Here is a 27,934-nt window from a genome sequence, read left to right on the forward strand (position 1 = left end):
AATAACAGTAGTTTCTGAGTTTCGATGAATAACGTTTGTTGTACTGGGAAAATATTTTGATAGCCGAACACCAAAATATGAGACTTATTTCGGCTATAGACACCACAATGTCAAAGCCATTTGTTTGTGAATTTGTGTTTATTTCATCAGTTGATTTTTAAGTTTTATGATTTATTTTAGTTTTATAAATAATATTTTTTTACACGTCACCGTGGCGTTAGCACGGGCAATATACTTGTTATATATAGTATGTATACGAAAAAAATAATATGGCATTCAAAATCTGCAGTACAAGAAACATGTTTAAACTTTGAATTCATCCTGATGTTCTGTTACCCTTGCAAACTTAACGAACTTGCTCAAATCTTTGTCTCCGTGCTTTGAATTTTCTCCACCTCTGTTCATCATCTTGGTCGCCCGACTTAAAGGCTGGAGGAATTAATAGAAGACTGCATTAAAACAGGAGGTAAAAGACGAAAATACCCAATCTTCACCGATCCAAGGTAGAGAAAAGAAACTAATCATATTTCCATAGCATGCAGGAATAGAAATAGAAATTTACTTTGCTGAATCCATTCACAACCATCCTGCAAGCAAAAAGATGATCGGATATCATCAGCAATATTAGACCAGGAGAAAAATGAACTTGAATTGACATGAACTGACAAAAATATGTTGCACCAAGAAGAACATCTATTGTTGGATGCCACAACAGAAAACACATATCACTGTCTCGCGAGATTGGTCATTTGTCACTGAGAAAAAACTCCAGTTAGACAACCTGGAGAAATAAAACATGTCCGAAAAAAAGAAAATATCATCTAGACAGTGTGATGACTGCAATACAAATCCGTGCTACATAGCTAGGCAAAGCATTATTGCGTGTTAAAAGCTATTCCCCATCTCAGATTGTTCTCTTTTAATCCTCTCACTTCATAAGCAAGGCAACATCCTCACTTGTCGAGCACGCAGAGAGCCTACATAAGGATGCAGTTAGTGTACAATAATGAAAATGTTAGAGGGGAGTTTCCAATTTCTTTAACACAAAAGCAAGAGCATAGGAAGATGGCTACAATAAATCCCTAGGCCAAACAGCACGAAGCGCCCAGAGGATGGGTGCCAGACGATACAGATACAATAGAAACAATGTTAGACAACAATATGTTCCATTTTTAAACTGCCCTTCTATATCACCTCTTTCAATGGCACACACACCTCAAATATGCTATGCTGAATGTAAATCGAATTATGCTTTGGTGGTTCAGTAAAGCCTAGAGACCTTTTCTCTAAAAAAATCACCTCTTTCAATAGAAAGATCAATAGCTGAAGATGGCCTTCGGGGCTTACAGGTCTCCATTCTCCTCAAACTCCTAAACTTCCAAAAGCACATAGAAAAGAATATGCTAGTAGTTGGGAGGGAGGCCTTTACACATTCTACCGCGGATTCATGAGCCTCAACAATATTGTTAATTATATTAGCTAAACTCGTTCCCATAATCCCACGAGTCTTATCAAGAGTCTTCGTTGTACTTGGGCTAACAAACAAAAGAAAATAGAGTGGCAGTTATTCAATAGAGATAAATATATAATGTAACCTAGGTTGCAACGAGTTTTTTTTACCAGAAATACCACCATAATCCTTCTGTAGCCAAGATACTTTAATTTTTAAAACACACCTATTGAAATTTACCCATGATGCTCCATGATCCAATGAATGATGAAAAATCTTAATTCATACATTTGTAACATATTTTTTTCAGATATAGGTTTGAAGTCTGAGCAATAGAAATGAAAAAGGTGCAGTTGAGAGCTTTACCTTGCAATCACATCTGACGATGACGTACCCCCCCGGCCCTGGCCAACCACGAGCCCGCCACTGTCTCACCGCCAAGCACGCCGCAGCAGAGCACCAGACTCATCAATCTTAAGCACGCGTCACCCTGAACTCCAGCCAGATAAGTGGTAGTTTGAAGTTCAGTTTCCCTGCAAATATCGCAGCTCAGCTGCAGTCCTTGCTCTCTTGATATGAAACAATCTGCAAATCTAATTTCAGGTGACGCAAATTAACAACCAAACGCGGAATAAAATAAAATAGATTGAATATTCACAGAAAAAAATAGTGGGGAGAAGCCACCGTTCAAGAGCTTAAGGTATACATCTAAGTGACAAAATCATCTATCCTCTCCAATACCCAAAACATAATAAATAGTATATTTGCCCGTGCTAATGCTACGGACCACATTAAATCCAAAGTTAATTCTATCAAAGCTGAAATACGGGCCACATTAAGATCGAGAAAAAATTTAAAAGAATGGACTGTTCAAAGATACTCTGTAGCCTGGCAATCTTAGAATTTTCTTTTATATTCTCTGACATTTTGATAGAAAAACAAACGAAAAAGAAATGATCAAACCCTGCTCTGCAGAAGTTCCCATGGAAGAAACGACGTGTCTCAATCTGGTAATGCTTCAAAGAAGATCCTTTGCGTGATCGCTGGAGGGAGGGAAAATCAGTTCAAATCTGTATGAATGAAAAAGATAAGCAAATACGCATGTAGCATTAGATGCTATTAGGGGTGTGATCAACAAAAAAGAGTGCCACAGGACAACAAATTACTAATAACAAAGATAAGCATTTGACAGAGTTATACGCTGCAGATTTTCACATTTGATTTTATCTGAAAGTAAAAGTTCTTACTTAAGAACCTTATAATCCTGAATAATCCCATAATCTTTCAGAAAGAAGATAAAAGTACCTGGAAGTTTCTGTGAATGAGTGTAGCAGATGCTCGTGCTAAGGCTACGGTTTCATCATACCGTGCAATCAACATATGAAACACCTCTAAAGAGCTTCATCCTACAGCTTTCAAAACCTGGCACGTCACGGAGAGGGCTATCTTCTTTGCCACTGCCATAAGCCCTGTACATATAACAAACAAAAATGGTTAGACAACACGTATAAACATGATAACATATGCAGTAACTATGATAATGTGGCCCCAAGCAGTAAGTTATGGGGCTCACAACACATGCAACCATCTGACAAAGGGGTACTATTTCTAATAGATCACCAGATAGCCTTGACATTAGAAATTCAGGATAAATAAATGCATTTGGCAGCATACACAAGGCTATATCAATCTAACAAAGGGAAGACCAACGATTTTAACATTTCACTCAAGGAAAATTGATATTATTTCTGATTTTTCATTCGTTTTAACATGAGCTGAAATCTGCAAGCACTACAAACCAGCCCTTGAATTATCTATTTGTGCAAACACAACAGAATAGGTAGCAAAAACTTACCAATCCACGACCTGCTGGATCTTGGGCTCATAGTCCTCAGCCTGGCGAGCGTGCACACAGAGAACACAAACAAAGGACGCGGACTGACCTCCTGCTGGGAGAGCGAGATTTCAGACAACCAGAACTATTAGACTTCTTTTTTTCAAAAAAAAGAAAGAGCATAAACCAATTTGACTATGCAATAAATTACCATCTGCACAGAGAACACAACATTCATACCACAAGAATTTTGTTCCGATACAATCCAATTTAAGATACAGTGCTAATTCAAGACCATGATTTCCAAACTAAACTAACATCCATTCATATATCCATGAACTGACATCCATGATTTCCAAACAACAGAAACACCCACCATCGATCCATTCATATATCCATGAACTGACAGCTCACCACAGTAGGCATAACACAAGGATACACTTGTAAATGGATCAGATCTGAACACAAATAAGCAAATAGCTAGTTAGGGTTCGAGTGCTCAGATTCGCACCGTAATAGGAAAGTAATAGGAAGGTGAGCTCACCCTGGTGGTTGGGCGTTGATGGCCCGGCGCAGCCAGCATCAGGCGGCCACGTCCAGGGGGACCGCGCCTCCAGCCACGGTGGTGGCCCGGGCAGCCACGGAGCCGGCCACGGCGGAGGCCCGGGCGGCCGCGCCCCTAGCCAAGGAGGTGCCAGGGGGCCACGGGGCCAGGCTCCTTGCCGCCCTGGCCGGCCATGGTTGCGACTCGGGCCGCCGGGGGCCAGCCACGTCGCGACCTTGCGGCGTGGGGCGAGGATGGCGCTCTCAGCGCGACTACAACTACAACCCGTCGCAGTACAAGATCCGGTAATCCGGTAAGCAGTCATAATAAGGCCCCGTTTGGCAGAGCTTCACTTCACCATTTTTTTTTGCTTCAGCTCCACGAATAGCTTCACCAGTGGAGCTGAAGCGGTTTTGGTAAACATTTGGCAAAATGGCTTCCCCGTGAGAGCATGTTTTTAGGGGTCTGGAGGAGGAGCCGAGAGAAGCCACTTTTTCTGGCTCCATCCCACCCCAAATCACTGTGAGAGCATGTTTTTAGGGGCTTCACCAGTGAAGCTATTTCACTTTACCCCGTTTGAAAGAAAACGGCTCCTGAAGCCGGTGGAGAAGCCCTGCCAAACGGGGCCTAAGTCGGTCGACACGGACCATAAATTGGGGGAATGAGATTCTCTGCAGTCGTGCACATCAACTCTTCTCTGCAGTAATAGTATCTGTGTCGTCCGTTAGCATTCAACGGTGAAGCTCCCAGAACTCATCTAGCAGGCTATACGGGTAGGTCACGGTGGCCCATCTAAGCCCACAACACCGGAAGTACACGAGATTGCCATATGCGTGTCCAGTCTTTCACCGCGCCGCCGCTCGCCGCCTTCTCCATCGCCGTCGCCATTGCCGCGATCTAATCTTTTGGTGTTGCAGGGTCGATCCGTTCTTTTGGTGCTGCCACTCCTCTAACCTCTCTGTCTCTCCTGCAAGGCTGCAAGGCCCAGCTCGCCGTCATGGCCAGAGACTCGCTGCCACAGTACTCCACCGCGACGGCGTGGCCCTGCTCCGTCGAGCGCCGATGCCCGCGCGGCCTTCCAGCTCGGCGCATGCAGGCGGCTACAGCCCTGCTCCGTCGAGCTCCGGCAGCTGCTCGCCCTCTAGATCAACGCGTGCAGGCGGCCGCGGCCCTGTGCCGTCGAGCGCCAGTTTATTTCTTCCAGTCCCACTTGGTTGCTCTAGGAGGTAATCCAATAGAGAAGTGTCTGCTCGATTGCATGGTCGTTGCTGGCATCCTGCACAAGCGGAGCGCATCCAGCTTCATTTCTACCAGTACCAACCCCTTGATCTCCGAGCAAATATAGTAGAGGACTACCTGCTCGATTGCACGGTCATTGGCGCGCTTTGTGGCACCGCCTCTGGCAAGGCACGCAGCCACCGCCATCGCCGCGTCTTGCTTCGCAGCCACGGCGAGCTCCTGCCGCTGCCGTCACTCAAGCCATACGTGTTCGGCTCAGAGCCACAATCATGAAGAAGAGGCGCACGGCTCCATGTAGCATCCGCACGTGCAGTCGTGACGCCGCCCGTGAGATTCGTAGCAGCCCCATGCCGGCCACTCTCTCGCTCCGAGCGTCGGATGCCTCCTGTGCGATTCGTTGCAGCTCCGTGTCAGCCACCACTCTCGCTACCTCTGGCGGCGGGGCATCGCGACGCGTAGAGCCGGCTCCAAACGAGGAAGACGAAGGCAAAGCGATCTTGGGCTTTGATGGGCCGTGTGTTGTGCCTGTGGGAGACTGGGTAAGAGCTCCTCGTCGTTGGATCGCAGCTGACGGCACAGATCAGCCGACTGCAGAGGAAAGTCGACCAGCCTGAGTACAGAGGATCTCGTTTCAAATTGCGAGTAGATCGCGGCCGCTTCTTCGAATCGAATCCCCACTCCGTTCCTTTCCTTCCGCCGCAACCGCTGCGCGTGCTCCAGCCGCCGGCTCCCCCCCCCCCCCACCCCACACACACCCCCGATGGGCTCCACGTGCCTGTCGTGCGGCGAGGGCGCGGTGGTGGCGGATCCGGACTCGGGCGCGCTCGTCTGCACCTCCTGCGGCGTCATCCAGGACGCCGGCGGCGCGGAGTTCGTCCACCAGTCCACCTTCAACGACTCGGGGGGCCTCGATCTCCGCGTCTCCTCCCTCGTCCGCAACAGCTCCGACTCCGCCTACCGCGACCAGAAGCTCGCCGTCGCCTCCGCGGGCATCACCTCCACCGCCACCCGCCTCGGCCTGTCGCGGGCCCGCGCCGAGGAGGCGCTCCGCATGGCCAAGTCCGCCACCGACGGCCAGCTCGCCACCCCGGGCAGCGCCTTCCTCCCTGCCCTCGCCGCCGCCTGCACCCTGCTCGTCGCGCGGTCGAACCACCTCCCGCTCTCCCTCGCCGAGGCCGCGGAGGCCGCCTTCTGCTCCGCGCCCGCCCTCGGCGACCTGGTCTCCCGCGTCGCCGCCCAGCTATCCCTCCCGCCCCTCCCCTGATTCGACTACGCCGCCGCGCTCGACCGCGCCGTGCAACTCTCGCCCTCGCTCAACGCCGCGGCGGCCCACAAGACGGACGCGATTCTCGCCCAGGCCCGGTTCCTCTTCCGCTGCGCCTCCAAGTGGTCGCTCACCACCGGGCGGTTCCCGCTCCCCCTCGTCGCGGCGCTGCTCGCCTTATCTGCGGAAGTTAACAGGGTCACTTCTCTCTCCTTGGAGGACATTGCCCGGGACATCTCGGCGGGATTGAGGACCAGCCTCCGCCGATACAAGGAGCTCGTTGACGCGCTGGTGCATGTCGCGCGCCACCTGCTTCCGTGGGGCGCCGATGTCAATGCCAAGAACCTGCTCCTCAACGCTCCGGTCCTGCTCCGGCTCATGGAGATGCGGTCACAGTCGGACCCTTCTGAAGAGTTTCTTGAGAGCTTCGCTCCGAACACTGCTGCAATTGTGCAGGCGTACTCTAAAGTTGACGACGACGAGTCCAAATACCTTCAGATTACTCCTGTCAGTGCTGATGACTTTGATTTCGATAGTCTTGAGCCAGAGGAGAAAGAATTTGAAAACCAGGGTATCTCAGAGAAGGGCCTATCAGATGCTTACAAAAATGTCCTAAATAGGCTTGCCCAGCTACAGAAACTTGGGAAGGTTGGTAAAGGTGCTGACAGGAGGAAGCGATTGAAAGGAGGACTGGAGCTGGAGCCGTGTATGGACGCAGTGAATAGTGGCTGGAAAAAGGATATGCTGCTTGAGGATGTGGTGGATATTGACATTGGCTATGATGCACCTCCGCCATCGTTTACTGCTGGTTTGGAGTTGCAGAAGGAGAGGAGAGCACGTATTGAAGCTGCAAAGCAGTGGATTGATGCGATTAGGAAGGCTACTGCTGCTCCAGCTGCAAAAGCAAATAATTCAGAATCAGAAGATGTTGTAAGAAACAAATATGTCTCTCCCCTGCAAAAACTGACCAGGAAGAATCGAGGGGGAAAGAAGATGGATGATATAGATCATATCCTTCTCAGTGACAATATGGCAGATAGTTCAGGTGCCAGGAAAAAGAGACGAAGAAGAGGTTCCTGTGACGGTATTGATTGGGAAGATTGCATTATTGAGCTCCTGCTACTGCATGGTGTAAATGAAGCTGAGATCGAACAAGGCCAGTACAGAAGATTGTTGGAGTTGCATGTATTCAGTGCAGTAAGTGGGGGGAAATTGAATAATGGCAATGCCATGTCTCAAGTCTTCAGTATATGATCCCAGTCATTCTGAATGAACATAGCCTCTTACTGTTCTAAATTTATAGTGATAATAGAAAGCTCATGCTGATTGCTGAGTGCAATTTTTTTTTAAGTTAGATCAAGCTAATTGTGGGAAAAAAACATATTATGATAGAGAATAGATAATGATAACACGCAAAATATTCTTTTTGTGCTTGCCCTACTAATGAAGGCAAAGATAGAAGTTAGGAATGATACGGACAATTCCATGTGTTTATCTAACTGGAGGTGTAATTTTGTACATTGCTATACATCTTATGAATGACATGCATTTATAGACTCAAATTTAAAATGTTTTGTTCTACTAATATGAGTATATCACAGCTGAACCCACCGACTGAAAAGTAGGTTCGTGCAATGCACATTTCTGAAGAGGCTTGTGTTCAAATGCCATGTTAACTGAAAGTAGTACCTAGGTTGGGCGCATAGGCATTTCGATTTCTCTTCTTATCTTTTACCTTCTCCTGCATCCTTATATCTTACTGAAGGTTTTTTGGAAACAGGAGGGGTAGCCCCCTACTGGTTAATATATATTAGTAATAGAAGAAACAAATGTGTCCGAGCAACAGAATTCATGAAAAAGGACAAAAGGAATATAAAGAACTTACTGAAGGTTGAACTCCAAAGAACTGACTCCCAGGTTATTCATGCTATGTGCTACCCTGGTACTCAAATGTTTTCTTTATCAGTTAATAATGTTCTAGGGGTTAAGTTTCATAGCTGGAATTCCTATAGTGAGGAGCTCATACATTCATACTGTACAAACAGATCTTTCTCCAGATTTGGATAATTGTCTAGATATAATGCACATGCTCAGTCAGGTATGAGCTTAGTGTTCAGTGTTTTCCCCTACAATGTAGAAGTTCCCAGTCAGGTATGAGCTTAGTGTTCAGTGTTTCCCTGACAATGTAGAAGTTCCTGAGATCTTTTGTTTGTCCTGTTTTTGTGTCTGATGAAAGAATGAAACTCATGTATTTTCGTGGGCTTTCAAGAAACTCCTGTGAATGAATTAGCTGGGGATTCTTTCCCTCCCAGTGACCATTAAAAAAAAGTATATGCAGAGTTAGGAAGCGGTATTCTATTTGTGTTTTTGGTGTAGTTCTTTTTCCTGCATATGACCTTGGTGGTTTTAAAAGGATGCTATTATACTGTTTCGCTACTAAGAATGAAAACATATGACATCATTTTACCTTAACAATATTCATTGCTTGTCAGTTAAGTTGATAAATCCATATCCAGCATTATGTTCGAAAAAGATAAATCAGAGAGGGAGAAGAGAACCAGTGAAGGGAAGAGGTTCACTAGTGAAGTACTGTCCACTTAAAAGTAATGCTTAGTGCACGGGGCACCTGATATTTTGGGATAAGTGGTGACTTGCCTGCAGAAATAACGATGGCTGGTTAATTGATGATCCAGTTGTTTCTTCAGGCTCTTGCAGAATCAGTTCTGTTGGGTGCAGTTTATAATCGCACATGAAGGTTACTATACCTTTACAGCGTGGAATCATCAATCAGGAAGCGAATGCAACAGCTAATTAAGATGGTGAGCAATCTCAGGTTTCTGCTCCTTAAACTATGTGTAGTGTAATAACTTCTTTGGAACTTCTAGAAGTCAGCTGGATGAAAAAATATACTTTATAGTCTATACTCATGAGCTTCTCTCAGGACAGTGGTTAGTTAACTTTTTCAAAGGCTTGCTGTTCATTTGTAATGCTGGACTTTGTACCTCAGCCTTCATCACAAGGTTTGCTTGATAAACATTTTTCTTCTCTTTCATATGCCAAAGTTCTTCAAATTGGCCAATCAGTTAATCAACATCCACTTTTCTTTTTTGAATTGCACTTTTTATTGACCTCTTATTCTGCCGATGATCACTAGTATTTCAGAAGAAAATAAAAATAAATCATGTAACAGCATTGGACTTATACAAAACCGAACCCAAGCCAAAATATCCTTTTCTTTATTAGACCTATATATCGTCAGATTAACCTTTTCAATTAAAAATCCTCAAGTTGATCATGGTATTACGTACACTCTTCAGTCTGTACAAAAAATGCACCAAAAAAATCAATAGCCACAAAAAATATTAAAAAGAAAGAAAAGGAAAAGGAAGAAACAAACAGAGAAAAAAACACCTTCAAACTTTGGCAGCTGTATGCAAAGAGAGAGAGAGAGAGAGAGAGAGAGAGAGAGCGAGAGAGAGAGAGAGAGAGAGAGAAGAATCAATCTCAGTATACGCATCTCGATCAACTCCAAACAGCATTGAGATAATCTGAGTTACAAACGCTGCTGCATGCAGGCCCTCCCTCTAATGGTTGAAGGCAGTGCAGACTCTTCTGATCTCTCCATCCTTCCCTGTCTTCACCCCTAACCTCCCCAGCTTGAGCATGGCGGCTTTGAAAGCATCAAAGAACTCCTCCTGGCTGGCGGCGAACCTGTCGACGATGGGCCTGGTAGTCTCGTCGGTGTAGAGCACCTGGTCGGAGGTGAAGAGCCCCAGCCCGTACTGCAGGTTGGTGTAGTAGGCGTTGTCGAATTTGATGGGGCTGACGGGGTCCATGTTGACGGCGATGGTGGGGCCGACTCTGATAGGGCACGCCTGCTTGAGCTGATCCGCGTAGTCGGAGTTGAAGGACGGGTCCGTCGGCGTGCTGCTGCTGTAGTTGTAGAGCCTGTTGGTGAAGCGGGTGCAGTGCGCGAAGCCGACGGTGTGCGCTCCGGAGAGGGCGATCATCTCCTTCGTGGTGAAGCCGTTCGTCTGGAACACCGGGGTGAGCTCCTTGACGTGCATTTCCGGGGCCGGCAGCTTCCCCTTGACGTCGCTCGCCCTGGAGGCGAGGGCGTCGAGCCGGCCGAGCTCCACGCGCCAGTAGGGGCCATCCGCCTGCATGCCATTGCCACCACCAATATATCATCAGGTTGATCCAGGGCCGGGACTGGCTCGATCGGAGGCTAGAGAGATGAAGGCGGTGGGTGTGGCTTGTTACCAGGTAGACGACGTCTCTGGCGGCGAGCGCGATGATGTCGGCGCAGGACACGACGCCGGGGCACTTCTTCTCGACGGCGTCCTTGACCCGGTTGATGGTGTCGAAGCCGTCGCCGGCGAGCGACTCGTTGTCCTCCGCGTCCTTCTCGGCGTCGTTGTTCTTGGACGCGATCAGGACGGCGGCGTCGCAACCCTGTGATTGTTGAGGTGAAACGGCAGGATTACTCATCACATTACTTTTTTCTTTTTCTTTTTTATACTTTTTGCAATTAGAAATGTAATGTTCCTGCGAGTAAAAGAAAAACATAGAGCATATTTGGCAGTTGAAATTGTGTTCAGAAAACTTGACAACGTCCATATACATTGGTGACCGGAAAATGTATTTTGCTCCTATAAAGAAATTAATAAGGTTTAAAAAGCCTGAATATGAAATACGCCTGCCTATCCGTAAGCGTGGGGGTCCTATACAACTGGTGCTCGACGTGAGCTCACGCGGCACCCGATGTATTAGGTCAACCCAGAAAAGAAAAGAAAAGGTGGAGGAAAAAAGGACTGGAATGAGATGCCAGCTGCTTGCTTGCCAGGATGCCACTAAACAACACTAGCAGAGACCAGAGAGCCAGCCAAAGGCAGCATCTTCGTCATATTCTTGGCAACATGCATGTAACCAGCTGTTGAGCTGCAGCAGGTAGGAGTATTGGGTATATGAATCCTTCCAAAAACCGAAACCAAACCAGCTGCAAGTGAGTTGGTGAAACATGATTGAAATCGTTTCCCAAGCAGCCAGCTACGCCTGGACCTGAAGAATTCTCCATAAAAAGTTTCTGCGAGAATTTTCAGAGCCCAGAAACAGATGAGTTGGCCGTCCTCATTTTCGGCAGGTCGACGACGCGCTTGCCGCTCGGGATTCGGGGTGTGGTGATTTCTGACGAGACGCCACGCCGCTGCCCGCTGCCTCCGACACGGCACACGGCTGGCATTTTGATAATCCGGAGGGGCTGATGAAAAGCCGCGTCGTCACATGCGCGCCCTGCCGCAACCGACGACCACGCGGGGCTCTCGAGTTGTTCCCTCCCCTTCCCCGGCCAAATCGAATCCGGTTTTCTATTGGCAACATCTCAAGGCACCCATTTCTTTTTCTTTCTTTCTTTTCAGCACGATTCACAGAAGAGCAGCACAGGGCAGGCAGGGCTTGCGAGTTGCGATGAGCCAATGAAGGACGAACTGGGAATCAGAAGAGGCAAGCGGCAGACAGCCCATGTTATCTGACTGGAAAAGCAGTGAGCAACTTGCAACTTTTGTGGTTCCAGAGACGGCTTCTGCCTTCTTGGACCGAACAGAGGAAAGGAGATGAGAAAGAATGATTCTGATTCCTCCACAACAGGGGAGAGCAAGTTGAGAGAGGAGGGTGAGAGGAGTGGGAACTAAACTCTGCTGCTAGCACGCACGAATCACAGCTGAACCGAGAACCAGACCACCACCCAAGGAAAAAAAAAACAGATTAAAAAAATCAAATGCGGTAGATCAGTAAGTTGAGCACCATGTGCAGCCCCCCCCTAAAAATTGTGCATCTCGGAGCAAGGATGGGGAGCACGCACGAATGAAACCATGGATGAGTGCGATGAAAGCAAAGGAAGAGGAGAGCAGAGGAGAGGATTCGCGGCGTGTGCTACTACTCACCCCGACCATGCAGTCGTGGAAGACGAGGCGGAGCGTCGCCGGGATGGTGACCACCGTCTCGTTCTTCTTCCTCGTCACCTCGTACCGCACGATCGACTCCAGGTCCGGGCAGCTGTCCTTGTAGTAGTCCGGCGACAGCGCGGCCGCCACGCGGGGCGGCGACGGCATTGCGGCCACCGTCAACAACGCCGCCAGCACCATCAGGGACGACACGCCGCCTCTTCGTCGCTTCTCCATGGCCGGCCGCCGGCCCCGCCTTGGCTGTCGGGGCCTGGCTGGGGCGCGGTGGCTTGGTGTAGGGTAGGCCTGCTAGCTGGCCGGAGCGGCGGGGTAGAGGAGGAGGAGGAGGCGGCGGTGCTGAGGAGCGGGGACGAAGTGGTGGAGCCGAACGGGCGAACGGCTATGGTCGCGGACAGCGGGGATGCCGGGGGGACGGGGGTGAATGGAATGGAAAGCAAATGTTTTATAGCAATCAGCCGATGTCTCGATGAGAGAAATGATTGGCCGTTGCCGTTAGGCCTTTTTATAAATAAGTATATAATTTCTCCATTCCGAAATAAATGTTTTCTCAATTCCCAAAAAGTCACTAACTTTTAACTTTAATCAAATATATACTCTCTCCGTTCCTCTAAATTATAAGTCACTTTGACTTTTTGGTATATTCATTTTGCTATGCATCTATAGATATATTAATATGTCTAATACATAACAAAATGGATGAACTAAAAAAATCAAAGCGACTTATAATTTAGAACAGAGAGAGAGTATAAAATATTAATATTTATAGTGCATAATTAATATCATTATATAGATTGTTGAATTATTTTTATAATAAATGTATTTAGAGATACAAAGTTGAATGGCACGAATACATTAGCGACACTTATTTTAGGACAGTATAATATAATAAAGTTAATAATAAAGCTCCTCAAGCTAAATTAGAATGGTTCTATTTAAAAAAAATGAAATTGGTTATGCCAGGAGCTCCAACGAGTTATATGTTGCATATATAATCTCTTGATTGAGCTCTCATACAGTCATACTTATCTACATTTTTTCCTTATAAAAAAGTCTAGCTACCTAGCAAAAGATGGGGGGCATCTCATTTTGTGATGTCGGGCAAAAGTGTTTGCTTTAACGGTTTGTGGAGGCCCAAAGTAAGGCCTCTCGAAACTACGATTAGATCATCCTTTATGGTTGATTTTTTTTGTAATTCGAATTAGTCATTTTAAACACATTGAGTAGGAAAGGGATTCTACCCTTACAAGTACAATAACAATTTTGTTTGAGATCCCATGGTTTTGTACATTTCTCTTAGAAACTTCCTTTGAGGCTACTACGATTTCCTTTCCTCCTAACGTAATATATTTCATTTGGACACAGTATCAGAAAAAGCTTAACTTAGGATAGTTAAAAGCTATATATCTATATCTATATTCATATTCTATATTCTATATATCTTATAATCTTAAACCCACTATCACATGCGTTTAACTGTTGTTATTAGTATGCCACGCCATCCACTACCATTAATTTATAATAGTTTATTCCTTCATATAAGTAATTTAGTTTAATTTTATTCAAATTCATCCATAATTTCCGTAGCGACACGCGAGGTATACTTCTAGTATAATAAATCTATGAGGACATCCACACCGCCTTTTCTCAATAGATTTCCTTTTTTTTCAATACATCTCTATTTCTATCTCGACCTTCTTATTTGTTGTGCATCATATTTATTTTCTCTTCTCCTTAATTCCCGTGACGAGGCATACAGGATCTTCGACTGAGGAAGTACTGTACATAAGGATGGCGACAACTGTCGGTCTGTTCGCTGGTTGGTTTCTGAGCTAGTTTGGGCTGACTGGTACTGGTTTATTGTGAGAGAAAAACACTGTTGACTGACTGGTTTGGACTGGCTCAAACCAACAAGCGAACAGACAGTGTGATTGTCAAACTCACGGAGAGAAATTGGAAACCGAAACCGTGGGGGAAGCACGCAAGTGCTTCGTGAGGCGCATTCAGGGGAAGCAGTCCAACTCAGCAACTTGTATTGCACTGCTGCTGGTTGCGTCGCATCTGCGTTGGGGCCCATGAGTCGACCCCGGTTTCAGCAATTCAGCCTCGGATCCCGGGATCACCCGACGGACGGGACGCCAACGGCGCTGTCCTGTTGTCCACCTCTCCTCGTCTCCCCGTCTTCACCTGCATCATCCTGCTTCACGCTTGCCCTCCTCGTCGCTCCTCTCGGCTACGAATCCTCGCACTCGCACAAATCAGCTCGATCACACGTGTTTGCTCGGATTTTACGTTGGTCTTGCACGAGAATGGTCGCTGCCCCCAACCCCAAAGCAATGCTCGCCGCCGACACACCGTATCGTCCGTCCCCAGGCATAACACTAAGGGGGGCAGACACCCAGGAAAGGAAGATTCGCTCGATGGACGTCAGCGGCGAGAAATTTCATTATGTAACCTGAGTTCGCAAGCCTCTCAGTATTTGACATTTAATTCGTAAGCCTTTCAATATTTAACCTTACGCACGTGAATTGTTTCAATTCAAGGGATCATGAAGGATTTGTCTCATTTCTTATTTCCACCTACCTCTTTACACTGTTTAGGCCACAGGAAATGACGATACTACCCTCCACTCTTTTCTGGTGGTCTGGACGCTCGCTCAGCACCTCGTTTCTCTCGGTTTACGCACTTTTCTCCCTGACATTTTCCCTGCCGGCTCACCCAACAATTTTCATAGTCCTCAGAACTTAAATTTTACACAGATCTAACATATTTAGTCCAAATCAACGTAAACAACGCATAAATTATAATCAAATTTCAACGTACACAATAGAACCAACCATACAATTTAGTAAATAGGTTCAAGTCGACAATACAACCATGTAGGCAATTTAAAGAGTACAGGTTCACATAGAGACAATAGAATTACCCAGCCAATTTAAGATTACAGGTTTACATAGACAAAAGAAGCATCCTGATGGCCGAGAATCTAGAACAATACAAAAGTCTCCAAACGTTGTTCTTGGAATATTCAAACATCGATGTTCTTTCTCTTCTTTGGAGTGAGTTTTTTCTTCAGACCTAGCCTCTTCCTTGGAGTGGCTATAGTATTACTCGCCCCTTCTCCAGTTTGACTAAATACCATAGGAAAATAGACCGGTTCAGTATATGAAGTAAGATAAGCACAAACATGTTAAACAAGTTGAATCAAGTAACTGCTCTAGGGCTTGCAGTGATCTGATTAGTGCCTCCAAATTCCATCATTGTTAATTGCATTTGGCTAAAAATAAGACAAATGTTTAGCCTAAAAAATAGATAGTGTTCCAAGTTCCAAGTTAGTGTTCAGTTTATTCACCTTCTTGTAACAGGCCCGGGACTAGTGCTAATTTCTTTTGTGCCTTCTAGTTCTTACGCAGGTCCAGGACTATTATTCACTGAATTTTCTTACACATGAACCTTCTGACTTATGGATGGACTAGGAGCCGCATCACCTTTGGTAGAACCAGCAGGCCTACCTGCCTTTCCTTTCTTGGCCCGACTTTTTCTGTAAATGTAAAATTGAGATAAGTTCAAAATATGAAGAAAATATGAGTTAGGTCGAAAAAGGCAGACACATTTACCTCTTCTTTGTTCCATTGAGAGGACACTTTGGGGATGTTGTCCTATGGCCATGACCTAAGCAATTTTTGCACTGCACTTGCCACATGCCTTTGCCCCTGGGTTTGCTTTCCTTATTCTCAGTGCATCTAGGTATTCTGAGTTTCCTTTGTCTTTCAACCTCTCTCTTATCGAGTGGTGGTAGGACGTTAAATCCAGGATCCACACTTGCCCATTGAGACTTATCAGGTAGTGGTTTGATCACACCACCATAGGCTAGTCTAAAATGGTACACTGAGTAGTATAGATAAGGCAATATTCTATCTTAGGATTTCTATGTGTGGTGATTAGAAGCAAAGCATGTGCACATGGTTTTTCTTAGACTTGCCACTCCCTACAGGTACATGTGTGATTCTGAATATTAACCACATGTCTTATGATCTTTTAGGAATCTGTGACCTCTGTCACCTCTGCTTCATCCCATCCACCTTATTTTATTTTCAAGTGACCCAACTGACGACTCATTGTATATAGTTGGCGAACAACTATTGGCAGCATTACATGTCCTTCAAATTTCTCACCTATTCTCCTCCTTATTGCATAAAGCTCCATGTACTTTGACCTAAGAGTGTCATCAAGGTCAGCTATGGGAAGGTCCTTAATGTCCTTCACCCAATTGTTCTAAACCTCTACCACATTATTAGTGATATGATCACACTTTATTGCCTCTGAAAATTTGCTCATCATCCACTTCAACTTGTGATTGGCTTTCAACCATGGCTCAACCTTTTTATTCACTACATACATCTTGTTCATTAAGTACTCATTGTATTCTGGTTGGAAAGTCCTTGCTGTAGGATACATTCTCCCAAATACAGGTCCTTGAAACCTCTTGCTGAAATTCTTCATGAGATGGACAAAACATTCTCTATGCTCTGCTCAAGGGTATACCTTCTTCACTGCATTCTCTAGACCCTTGCAAGCATATGAACTTATAGCTAGGTGGGTGGATTCCTAATTGCCTTTTGCAGCTGCTGCATAAACCAAGTCCAATTATCAGTAGTCTCACCATAAAAAAACCCAAATGCAATTGGAAACATCCAGTTGTGTCCATCTAGTGCTGTAACTGAAGGTAAGTGGCCACTCCATCTACCATTGAGAGCTGTGGAGTCAATACTAAAAATGGCCGACAACCATTTAAGAAACTATCAATGCTTGGTTTCAAACAACAAAAGAATCTATGGAAAAATACACCTTCCTCCTTATTCACGACGTCTATCTCTACAATACTTCCTGGCATCCTAAGCTCAATCTATGCCTTGAAGTTGAACAAATATCCAAAACTTTCTTCCCATGTCCCATGAATTTGTTCTCCTACTACAATAAAACCCTTATGCACAATACCATACCCAATTTTAACTTGATACTTGTCATCTAGCTCTTCTTGTATTTTCTTTGCACCTATGTTTGGATCCTTCATTAGTAAGGGGTTGCCTTCTCTGCTACCCAATGGTATCATGCCATCTTGGTCCTCACTCTCCCAGTAGATGGACAAAAATGTTTTTCTTTATTCAATGTAACCTGTTAAATGGAAACAAACATGTTAGTAACGCAACATACATGCATGAGGACTAATACTGCATAATATATTAAGTTAGCATACTGTATATATGAAAAGTGTTAGTACCCTGACTTAGACTTGATCAAGCAACAACCTTGTTACAATAGACCATAGACAACCTGAAAGGTCGAGATGGCGGACTAGAGGGGGGTGAATAGTCCTTTCTAAAATTAATCGCGTCGGCTAACCGAAACAAGTGCAGAATTAAAACTACTAATCTAGCTAAGACTACACCCTTCTATCTATGTTCTCTAGCACCTTACAAAGATCCTAATTAAGCAACTAAGGTGCCGGGCTAGCTAGAGCTCACCTAACCAATTCTAAAAGCAAGGCCACACAAACCTATGCCACTAGTACTTCAAGCAACAAGGGAGCTCCTACACATGCTAGTAAGCAAAAGCACAATGCTACCTAAGCTCACTAGCAATGCTCAATAACAAGGCAACCAATGCCAAATTAGATAGCTCAAATACTTAGCTATACAAACTAAGCAATATGACTAACAAGGTTACACAAACTAAATTAGCCACACAAGGGAGCTACTTCTATGCTACACAAGCTAGAATGTAACTAGCAAGCTACACAAGCTAACTAATTACAAAAGCAACTACACAAGCACAATGTATATGAAAGTAATTACAAGCTTGTGTAACAAGGATGCAAACCAACAGGAATACAAGGATGACACGATGATTTTTCCCGAGGTTCACGTGCTTGCCAACACGCTAGTCCTCGTTGAGACAAGCTCCAAGGTTGCCGCTAGTCCTCTTGCTAGTGGTGACCCATAAGTCACACTCTCCCACGTGGAGTGCTTACTACAAGCTCTAGCACTTGACCTAGCCAGACCACTTGTCGCCCTTCGTGTCTCACTCTACTAGAGTTGCTCTTCGCGGCTCCTATGGGGTGAGCACAATCCCCCTCACAAAGCTCTTCTCTAGAGCACCGCATAAGCTTCTTGCGGGCTTCGACGGAGACCACCACCAAGCCATCTAGGAGGTGGCAACCTCCAAGAGTAACAAGCACCACCGGCTTGTAACTTGAACACCTAGTGACACTCAATGCAACCTCACAATGCAATCACACTAGAATCGCTCACTCACTCGATTGGATGATCACTATCAAGCTCAAGTGAGTTGGAAGGCTCCCAAGCACTACCACATAAGCCACCAAGGCTCTAGTGTGCTTCCCTACGGCCAAAGGTCGACCAACACTTCTATTTATATCCCCATGGGCTAAAATAGTTGTTGCCCCTTCACTGGGCATTTTTTTTGGGTCGACCGGACGCGCCGGTCGTATCGACCGGACGCACCCGATCTAGCATCCGGTCAATGGATGCACGTCGCCTTTGTTCAACCTCAGTCGCTTGATCTCAACGGTCGGCTGCCACACGCCAACGGTCAAGTGATGACCGGACGCTGCACAGTGCCAAGACCGGACGTACCTCTGCCGAGTCTAGTCGTTTCCAGAGAGGTCCTAAGAGAGCCAAATGACTACTAGACTCGTTAGTTTGATCACGACCGGACGTAGGAGGGGCAGCGTCCGGTCGAGTCCAGAGAGCTCCTAGAGCCGCTCAACTACAATCGGACGTGTCTGGTAGATCAGGATCGGACGCAGCATCAACGTCCGGTCCTTCTCTTCTCTGTGCCGCCACGTCAGCGGGACCAAACGAACCCACCACGTGTCTGGTCACGAAGTGACCCAGCATCCGGTCGAAGACCGAAGCATGCACCTTCACTGCTGCCACTGACCGGATGCGCTGGTGCAGTTGAGGCCAGCGACCTGTCACTCATAGTGACATCCTTTCGCCTCCGTTTCTTCACCGAGTTGATCCACATCAACTCTAACTTCTTCTCTTTTATAAATATGCCAACACCACCAAGTGTACACCACCATGTGTATGTGTGTTAGCATTTTCACAACCATTTTTCAAAGGATTAGCTACTCAACTTGCCACACCACTCGATCCTAGCGATGATGTAAAGTTAGATCACTCGAGTGACACTAGATGACCAATGTGCAAACAAGTTTGCCCCTCTTGATCATACGGCCATCTATCCTAAACCCGGTCATAAACTTCTCTACACACCTATGACCGGTGAAATGAAATGCCCTAGGTTATATCTTTGCCTTGCGCATTCCATTCCATCTCCTCTAATGTCGATGCAACACATGCACCAACACGATCAACAATGATATGACCCACTTCATATCATCACGTGATCATATTGGTTCATCGATCTTGACTTTACTTGCTTTTCACCATTGTCTTCGTCCATCGGCGCCAAGTCTTGCTCAAGCTTCATCGCCATGCGGTCCATCGCTCCAAAGCCTCTAACTTACCCTTCACGCTTGCAACCGGTCCATCAAGCCAAGTCATGTCTTGATCTTCTCCACCTTGATCACATAACTCAATGTCATGTCTCATGTGCAATGAGCTCCTTTATCATCACATGTGTGAGCTTTGCAACATCTCCAAGCCATTTCCACCTCCATAGCATATGTTGCTCACACACATGTACCTGTGGACTAATCACATGTGTATCTCACATAAACACAATTAGTCCACCTAGGTTATCACTCAATTACCAAAACCAAACAAGGACCTTTCAATCTCCCCCTTTTTGGTAATTGATGGCAACTCTACAAAGATATGGAAATTAAGCTCTTTTGGATTCATGTTGCTTTCCCAAGTAATTTTACCATGTGTAAATGATTTTGGACAAGTACCACAAACCCAAAATGGTAGTATTAGCTCCCCCTACATATGTGCTAGAGTGTTTGGTTTGAAGCTTGCACATATGCATAGATTGAAATTATGGGAGAGTAATTACTACCAAATGATGCTAAGGTGTATAGAGTAAACCTTTGAAGCATGATACCAATCAGAGTTGCACCTTTAAGTTCATCCTTAGCACCATGGTTAGCTAGATATCACTTGGAAGTAAAATCACTAGATACCTCGTGAGATCAACATTAAAAGCAAGGTACTAGCATTACTTGAAAAGGATACCAAGTGTCTAGCTATCATCCTATGCATGCTAGTTTTCATTTCATCAATCAAATTCTTTAACTAGCATACACCACACAAGCATGCATATTAAATTTAAAAACTTATGCAATGCAAGCAAGCACATGACTATGCACATAACAAATGCAACCAATCAAAGTTTATGAGCTTGCTCCCCTACTTATGTGCTTCTCTTGTCCAAGAATTTTGATCCATCTCTTTTCTTCAATGTTGCTCCCTCTTTGTCCATGTCTATGTCCAACCTTTACTTCTTTTCTTCAATGTCTCCCAAAGCTTTCATATCTTTGTACACTCTCTCCCCCTTTGTCATCAATTTTCATGAAAGGTGTGCTTCTTATTGATGCAAAGGTTTGCATTTGGGGTAGATGGTTGAGGCTTGAATCTTGCATTTTTTATGGATACCACTTGTTTGTTGGAATGACACCACTTGTAGCCCTTGAGATACCACACATAGGATCTTCGTCCATGATACCAATTTGTGGGACACCTCCCCCTATGTCATAATATGGGTCATCTGTTTTCTAAACTTGAACTCTTGTAGTTGAGGGATGCATTCTTCATTTGATGATCACTTAAAGTTGAGGATCACTTGTGGAACCATCGTCTTGCATGATTGTGTCGACATAGAATTTTGTCCCGTGTCGAGGACACACGCAGCAAGCCAGAAGGGTCCGCTCGATGGAGCAGATCCGCCTAGCTTCAGCGCAGGGGTGGTCGATCCTGCACAATCCTCCCAAGACGTGCTAGTCAATTTGACCCTATAATTGACAAGGAGAGAAAGTTCATTAGTAATTAAGGGCGGAACTTGCCAGTGTTGCCAGATAGTCCCGAATGTACGGCTATGAGAGCCGATATGAAAGGAAATTGGCTAAATAGCCGATTCCAGTATATTCATGAGAATGAGTCAGTTAGAGCTCATGGGGGTGCATAAGAAGAATCGGTTATCATTTAGGATAAATATCATTTAAACAAATATTAATCAATGGCAATAAGATATCAATGATGATCGGTTCATAATAAGCCAATGATTACGAGTAACCGAACTCCTTTTATATAAAGAAACAATTCAATACCACTTAACCATTTAATAAAGATAAATCTAATGAACATGTTAGATCTCATCTATAACCATGACCAGTGGGGTATGAGGCAGAATCATGCAGGCCATAGATACAACAATAGACTTGACAACCCTAACTCATTACTAATATCAGTGGGGCATGAGATAGAATCATACAGGCCGTAATACAATAATAAGATCACGGGGCTAACATATCTTTCAACTTACCTCTACTTCAACAGTCTCATGATGTGAACTATTCGTGAAAGCGCTCGATATCGGCTAAACAGCCGATTCAGGCATAGCGCACAGTTAAGGTTATGCCTTCTCAAGAACGGATCTACCAACTAACGATCCCCACTCCACGGTGTTAACAGTGGGGTGAGAGGCAGAATCTCACAGGCCATGATAATAGGCCATGAAACGATTCTCGCTAACTAATAGATCTACTTAGGATCAAACATGCCTTAACTACACAGTATGCACGATTAAGATTAATGTAAAACAACCGATAAAAACATAGCTCATCGTTTAAGGTGTAGATTAGATCAGTTTTAGATTAGCAAACGATGAGTCAAATAAGATATAAGGCCGATCTAAATCAATCTCAATAGGGCAGAGGAATATTGCTGTAATTAGATAAGCAATGAAAGCAATAAGCAATATCGGTAACTTAATGAATCTACCAAAGATTGCCATTCTAAGATAGAGCCAATAACTTTACCTTGATCCAATTCAAGCAGTGGGGTGTGAGGCAGAATCACACAGGCCATACTTGAATTAGACAAGAGTCAATAACTAGCTTATACTAGAGCCGCAGTGGGGGTCGACCGGATTGATGCAGCCATACGAACAGAGGTATAAACCATGACGGTACTTACAACAAGCAGTGGAGGTCGACCGGATCGATGCAGTCGTACTTGCCAAAGAACTCGCCGAGATCTACTCTACTCCTACTCCTAAGGGGTGGCCGGAGCCGAAAAAAGTAATTGACTTGTATTTGATTGATTGGTTGTCCTTTTTACAATAGCCGAGGTTTGGTATTTATACCCGAGATCTAAACATGAATCCTACTTGATCACAATTTGCTACAAATTTAGGTATGAAGGAGAATATTCCTAATTTAAGATAACTTGGACTCTAATATTTCCTTTTTTGTAGAGTCCGATATGTATTTTTCCGGCGCCAACCGTAGTTTATCATTGCTACCTGCTGATGTCACCCTAAGATATCCAATTCCAGAGTTGTATTTGAATCGGCTAACATCGGTCTTTCTTGACTGGCATAACCTTGAAGGCCTGCGAGTTCCCACGTCCTTTCTCCCAAATTTTGGTGCAAACACATGTCCCCCAATTTTGGGATAAAATGGTTTTATCCCAAAATTCTGACTCATCGGTTTACCGCGCCGTAACCGTCCTTATCCGAGAAATACGCATAACTCCTGACTTTTTGGCCTGAACCTCACATAACATCAATAGTATCTCTTTCGACGCACTCAGCCTTTTTGCTTTCCCCTTTTTTCTGGAGCCAACTTTGACAGCCGACGCTGCCGTTGTCGGGGACCCAAACCCTAGCAAATCTGCCGTTCCGTCGAACCGTTTATTCGAGCTATCTTTGTTAGATCTGAACTTGCTCCAGATGTGATGGTGACCAATGATCATGTTCCTGAGGTATGTTTCCAATTTCTATTCTCCAGGTGTCAGCCGTTACCCCGTATTTCTGCTCCTCTTGAAATTATTTTATCCGATTTCTAGGAAATGAAGAACGAGATCTTAATTCCATCGGCTGTTGTCCCCAATGCTTACTTCCTCAGGCCAATGGGTGACCCTGATCCATCTGATTTTATCTGCCAAGAAACCAACCAGATCCCCTTTAAAAGGTCCATAGTGGACTTATCTTCCTGGAACAAAACTCCCTTCAGAAACTGGCCTAAAGCGCCTAAGGGATGGAGAGACTGGTTTCGTAGGGTATCCGCACAAAAGGATGGAGACTAGGAGCTTTATGATCTAAACCAGTGTCGGACACTTTCATTGTCTGAAATGGAGAGGAACGATTCACTCCTGATCTCTACTTCTTATTTTTGGTCCAATGCTCTAAATGCTTTCATTTTTGGCCATGGCCCGATGACCATTACCCTGGCCGATGTATACATGTTGACTGGCCTTAGAACTACTAGATCAATGCAACCTTATGAGTATTTGAGTGCTGGTTCCAAAAGACTGGCCAAGATAGCAGATTATACCGGATGGGCGAGTTACATTCAGAATCATGTTGAGGACGGATCATCTATCAGTGAATGAGAATATGTGGCCTTTCTGAATATGTGGTTGGAGAAATTTATCTTTTGTGGGTCATCTTGTGGCCTGACTTATAATCACAAACTTATGGCAGAACACCTGGCATTAGGCAAGGATATCCCTCTTGGAAAATATCTGCTAGGAGCTGCTTATCATCTGATGCACCAGGTGGCTGCTCAAGTATTGAAGAATGAACCAATACAGACTATCAGCGGCCCTTGGTGGCTAATACAATTGTGGCTCAATCTATACATGCATAAGATGGTAAGGCCTGATCTCAGAGATCTGAGTTTCCCCTCCTCCAATTTTGATGAGGAATACAGAGGCGAAGAAGGAAGAACCCGGCAGTGTATGAATTATGGTGAGGCTGCATCGACCATAACCATTGACTTCAATGTTGGCCACTTCTTCAAAAAGCTTTACAGAGGGTTTGATGCAGTCGTCCTGACTTGGCTACCTTACAAGGAGGATGATGAACTGATCTTTCCATTCAAGTTCTAATTTGAGTCTGGGTGCTCGGACGAGATAGCGGCCGCGATCTTTAATACCTTTATCAAGCCCTATGTTCTCCTGGCTAAATTTCATCATGGTCGTGGCAAAATGGTTAAAGGCTCCTCCACCCCATACAATCCTCCATCCTACGAGTTTTACAACCCTTTTTTTGTGGCCCATCAGTTTGGCCTTGGCCAACTCCCCCCCCCGCCTGTTCTTTAAGAACATCTTGAAGCCAAGAGAAGATGTCAGCGACATGCTGGAAGCTCTAGAATCTTTCAATTGGGGCCAGACCTTCCTTCTTTTTCCTTGCATGACTAGGTCATAGCCAGTTTCTCTTCCAGCCTCTTCAACTCCTGGTGGCAAGAATGGCATTCCCATCTTTTCTGTGGGCCAGTCCACCCTCTGTGTATAGCTCTGGATGGGGAATTTGCTTCTGGTAGTGAGGTAATCTTTTATTTCCCTTTTCAGATAGACCACTTGGCAAATCCTTTTGCCCATCATTCTAACCGATCCTTTCAGGACATCGAATTCGACCCTCCAAGCCTGGATAGGAGAGGGCATCCCATATATTACCAACCCTCATGCCCAGTTTTAAGGATGGGATCAGCCGCACCTTCCTTAAAGAGGTTGATGAGAACCCCTGCTGCTCCCACAACTGTGACACATCACTCCTCAAAGCGCAAGGCATCTCCAGGGATAACTCAGAAGGCTACTACTGGGAAGCAACTGCGTAGAATGAGACCATCAGCTGTTCAGGTAATCAATTTGTCTTTTCCTCGGACTAGTGTTTAACTTTCTAATCTTGTTCCTCCACAGTTATCGAGCATTGCGTCGCAGTCTACTTTGGGCGCGGGATTGCTATCCCAGGCATTTGGTTCAACACCAGCTAAACCTCCATCGGCTGATCCATGAATGGAGCCGATCTCGGTTGAAATAACCGATACTTCCATAACGATAGAAAATGTAAGTTCCATCTCTGAATTTTATTGAAGCATCCTTTTTGACTCCTTGATTCACTGTTATTCCCACCCCTTATTTGGCTATTCATTACACCAGACATCCTTCGATGAAACATTCATGCAAGAATAGGAATCTGGTAGTTCACCTATTGGCCATGATCCAGTTGACGTTGGGAATAATCCTGTGGTCGGTGTTCAGACTGCTGATCTCCCAATCCGGCACACACCTGATGGTAAGGAAGCTATACGTCTTTTCCATCATGATGATCATGAACTAAAAATTTTCCTTGTCATTGCAAATGCTAACGCTGGATGTTTAGAGCCGACTCAACTAGATGTTATTGGAGCATCATCAGCTGTCCCTTCCCCTCCGATAGAGGCCGCCACAGAGAAGGTGTTATATCTTCTTTGTGGTCCACTTTGTGATAAACCGAGTCAAACCTTCTAATCAAGTTTTCTCTCGTACACAGGCCTTCAATCTTCCAGCCCAGAGCCATTCTCTTGATTTTGAGGAATATTTTGATGAGGATGAAATTAGATCGTCAGCTACCTCTTCTAGCGAAGCCCTATCGGAAGAGACCAAAGATCGGCTAAGACACATATTGCCAATGCTTGAGAAGGACGTAGCCAATCTGATCCAAGACACCGACTCGATGCAGAGAATCTTCTTGGCTATAAAGGGTGATCCATCTCCAACCCTCTCTAGAGTCTTGTTATATTTGTCTTCTTTTGAAGATCAAGCTCTGAAGGCGAAAAAGATTCAGAGAAACCTGTCCAACCACGAAGCTTTGATGGCCTAGAATAGCTCCAACAAGCAAGATGCCAAAGAGTTGATGCGGCTAATTGATGATCTAAAAAATTCCCCCTTCGGGACCGATCCAGAGCTTTCCCAGCTAGAAATCAAATGTGCTAAACTTGAGAAGGAACTGGAAAGCATGAAAGCTGCTATTGACAGTCGCAAATTTACTCTGGCCCAAATCCCTGATGCTGTTAAACAAAAGAAATAGGAACTGCTGGCCAAAGTGAAAAGAAGCAGAGCCATTCGTAGCAGCCTTGAGAACACTCCTAGAACAGCCAAAGAGTATGAGCAAAAGATTGCAGAAGTCGACGTCATCCAGCTAGAGCTATTGAAAATTATCCAGGATGTCTTAAACTTGTAATTCATAAGTTGATACATGTATGATCATACTTTTTTGTTGTCTCGTTGTATCTTTTGTTTTAGCTAAAGAGCCAATTTAAAACAACCGATCTCAGACTTCTGATCTTAATCCAGTTAAGTCTGAAAATATGGCTTTTATTAAGAGAGTCCTTTGATTTCCCTCCTTCAGCCGCTTGGTGCCTTTGTGCATGACTGCTCTATCTTTTGTTTTTGCTCTATAGGCAATACATATCATATCGGCTTTTATTGTCTTTGAAGATTTTCGTTTTTTGAACTAGAGGCGATACCCTTATGATACCAGCTATTAGAGCTGAGAATGAATCAGCTATCAAATGTTGTCCGGGTGTCAAGATAATGTACCATAGAAACTTTCACATCAAAAGTCGAATGAGCAATCAACCCAGGTCGAACATCCTATTAAGTGAAACATAACTTCTTCAAATCCTTTAACTCCGAATTCACCGCCTTATTTAACATTCACACATCGGCCAAAACCTCAGAACTGATGTTTGTTTTCCTTTATTCCAATGGCCGATGTGAAGTCATAACCTTTTTACTAAAATAAACTCTCAGAGCCGATCGCTTGCATCGGCTGTTGGCTTTCATTGCTGATCTTAATGAAGCCTCCTTCCCATGACTTGCCAGAAAAACACTCGAAGTCTCCTAGTTCCCAAAAGACTGGATCAGCTGTTGTGATGCTTACGGGCTCATCAGCATGAACCAGTTCGACATCATCTCCATGCCATTGAATCAAACACTGATGCATGGTCGATGGTATACAGCAATTTGCATGAATCCAATCACGACCGAGGAGCAAACTATACAACCCCTTTCCATCAATGACGAAGAATGTGGTGAGCAGAGTCTTGCTTCCAATTGTTAGTTCGACATTTATTGCTCCTTGGGTCTTAGACGTGTTACCTCCAAAGTCCCTGAGCATCATGTTGGTTTCCAACAGATCTTTGGTCCTTTACCAAGCTTACAAAAAGTAGTATAAGGCATAAGATTGACAGATGCACCTCCGTCCACTAACATCTTGCTCATCGGCTTTCCATCAACATGACCTTTCATATACAACACTTTCAAGTGCCGATGCTTGACTGGTCTATCAAATATTGCCTATTGTACGACTGTCAACTTGGTAACTATCTCTTCATACTCTGATTCATCGAAATCCGAATAAGCTTCTTGATTCTCCGGAGCTCTGAATTCTAATGGTAACAGAAAAGCCATTTGGATATTAGCCGATGGTTGTTTTCTATCGGCTATTTGTTTGGTACACCACACTTGAGTTTTACCGGGTGCCTGAGTCTGTTCCATCTCTTTGTTCCTTAGGCGCTGCACCCTCCTCTTTTGGCTTCTTGTCAAACCTCTTGGGCACCACCGGCCTTCCTGCCATGTATATCTTCTTTTAATGCTTTCCTCTTCAT

At 44.9% G+C, this 27,934-nt stretch overlaps 1 protein-coding gene and 2 pseudogenes across 1 annotated transcript; 1 reads left to right on the forward strand and 2 right to left on the reverse strand.

Annotated features, from left to right (window-relative positions):
- The first annotated feature begins 5,827 nt into the window (after positions 1 to 5,827).
- Positions 5,828 to 9,465, forward strand: LOC136476931 (plant-specific TFIIB-related protein PTF2-like; annotated as a pseudogene).
- Positions 9,466 to 9,849: 384 nt separating this feature from the next.
- Positions 9,850 to 12,727, reverse strand: LOC136476932 (peroxidase 55-like). The gene is made up of 3 exons (XM_066474915.1): positions 12,274 to 12,727; positions 10,595 to 10,786; positions 9,850 to 10,491 (listed from the first exon to the last, which is right to left on the reverse strand). Exons 1-3 carry the CDS (start codon positions 12,508 to 12,510, stop codon positions 9,916 to 9,918), a joined length of 1,005 nt encoding a protein of 334 aa, XP_066331012.1. The 5' UTR covers positions 12,511 to 12,727; the 3' UTR covers positions 9,850 to 9,915.
- A 3,177-nt stretch (positions 12,728 to 15,904) lies between these two features.
- LOC136469560 (uncharacterized) lies at positions 15,905 to 16,794 on the reverse strand (annotated as a pseudogene).
- Positions 16,795 to 27,934: the final 11,140 nt, after the last annotated feature.

Source organism: Miscanthus floridulus, chromosome 8, assembly GCF_019320115.1.
Source record: "Miscanthus floridulus cultivar M001 chromosome 8, ASM1932011v1, whole genome shotgun sequence".
Taxonomy (NCBI): domain Eukaryota; kingdom Viridiplantae; phylum Streptophyta; class Magnoliopsida; order Poales; family Poaceae; genus Miscanthus; species Miscanthus floridulus.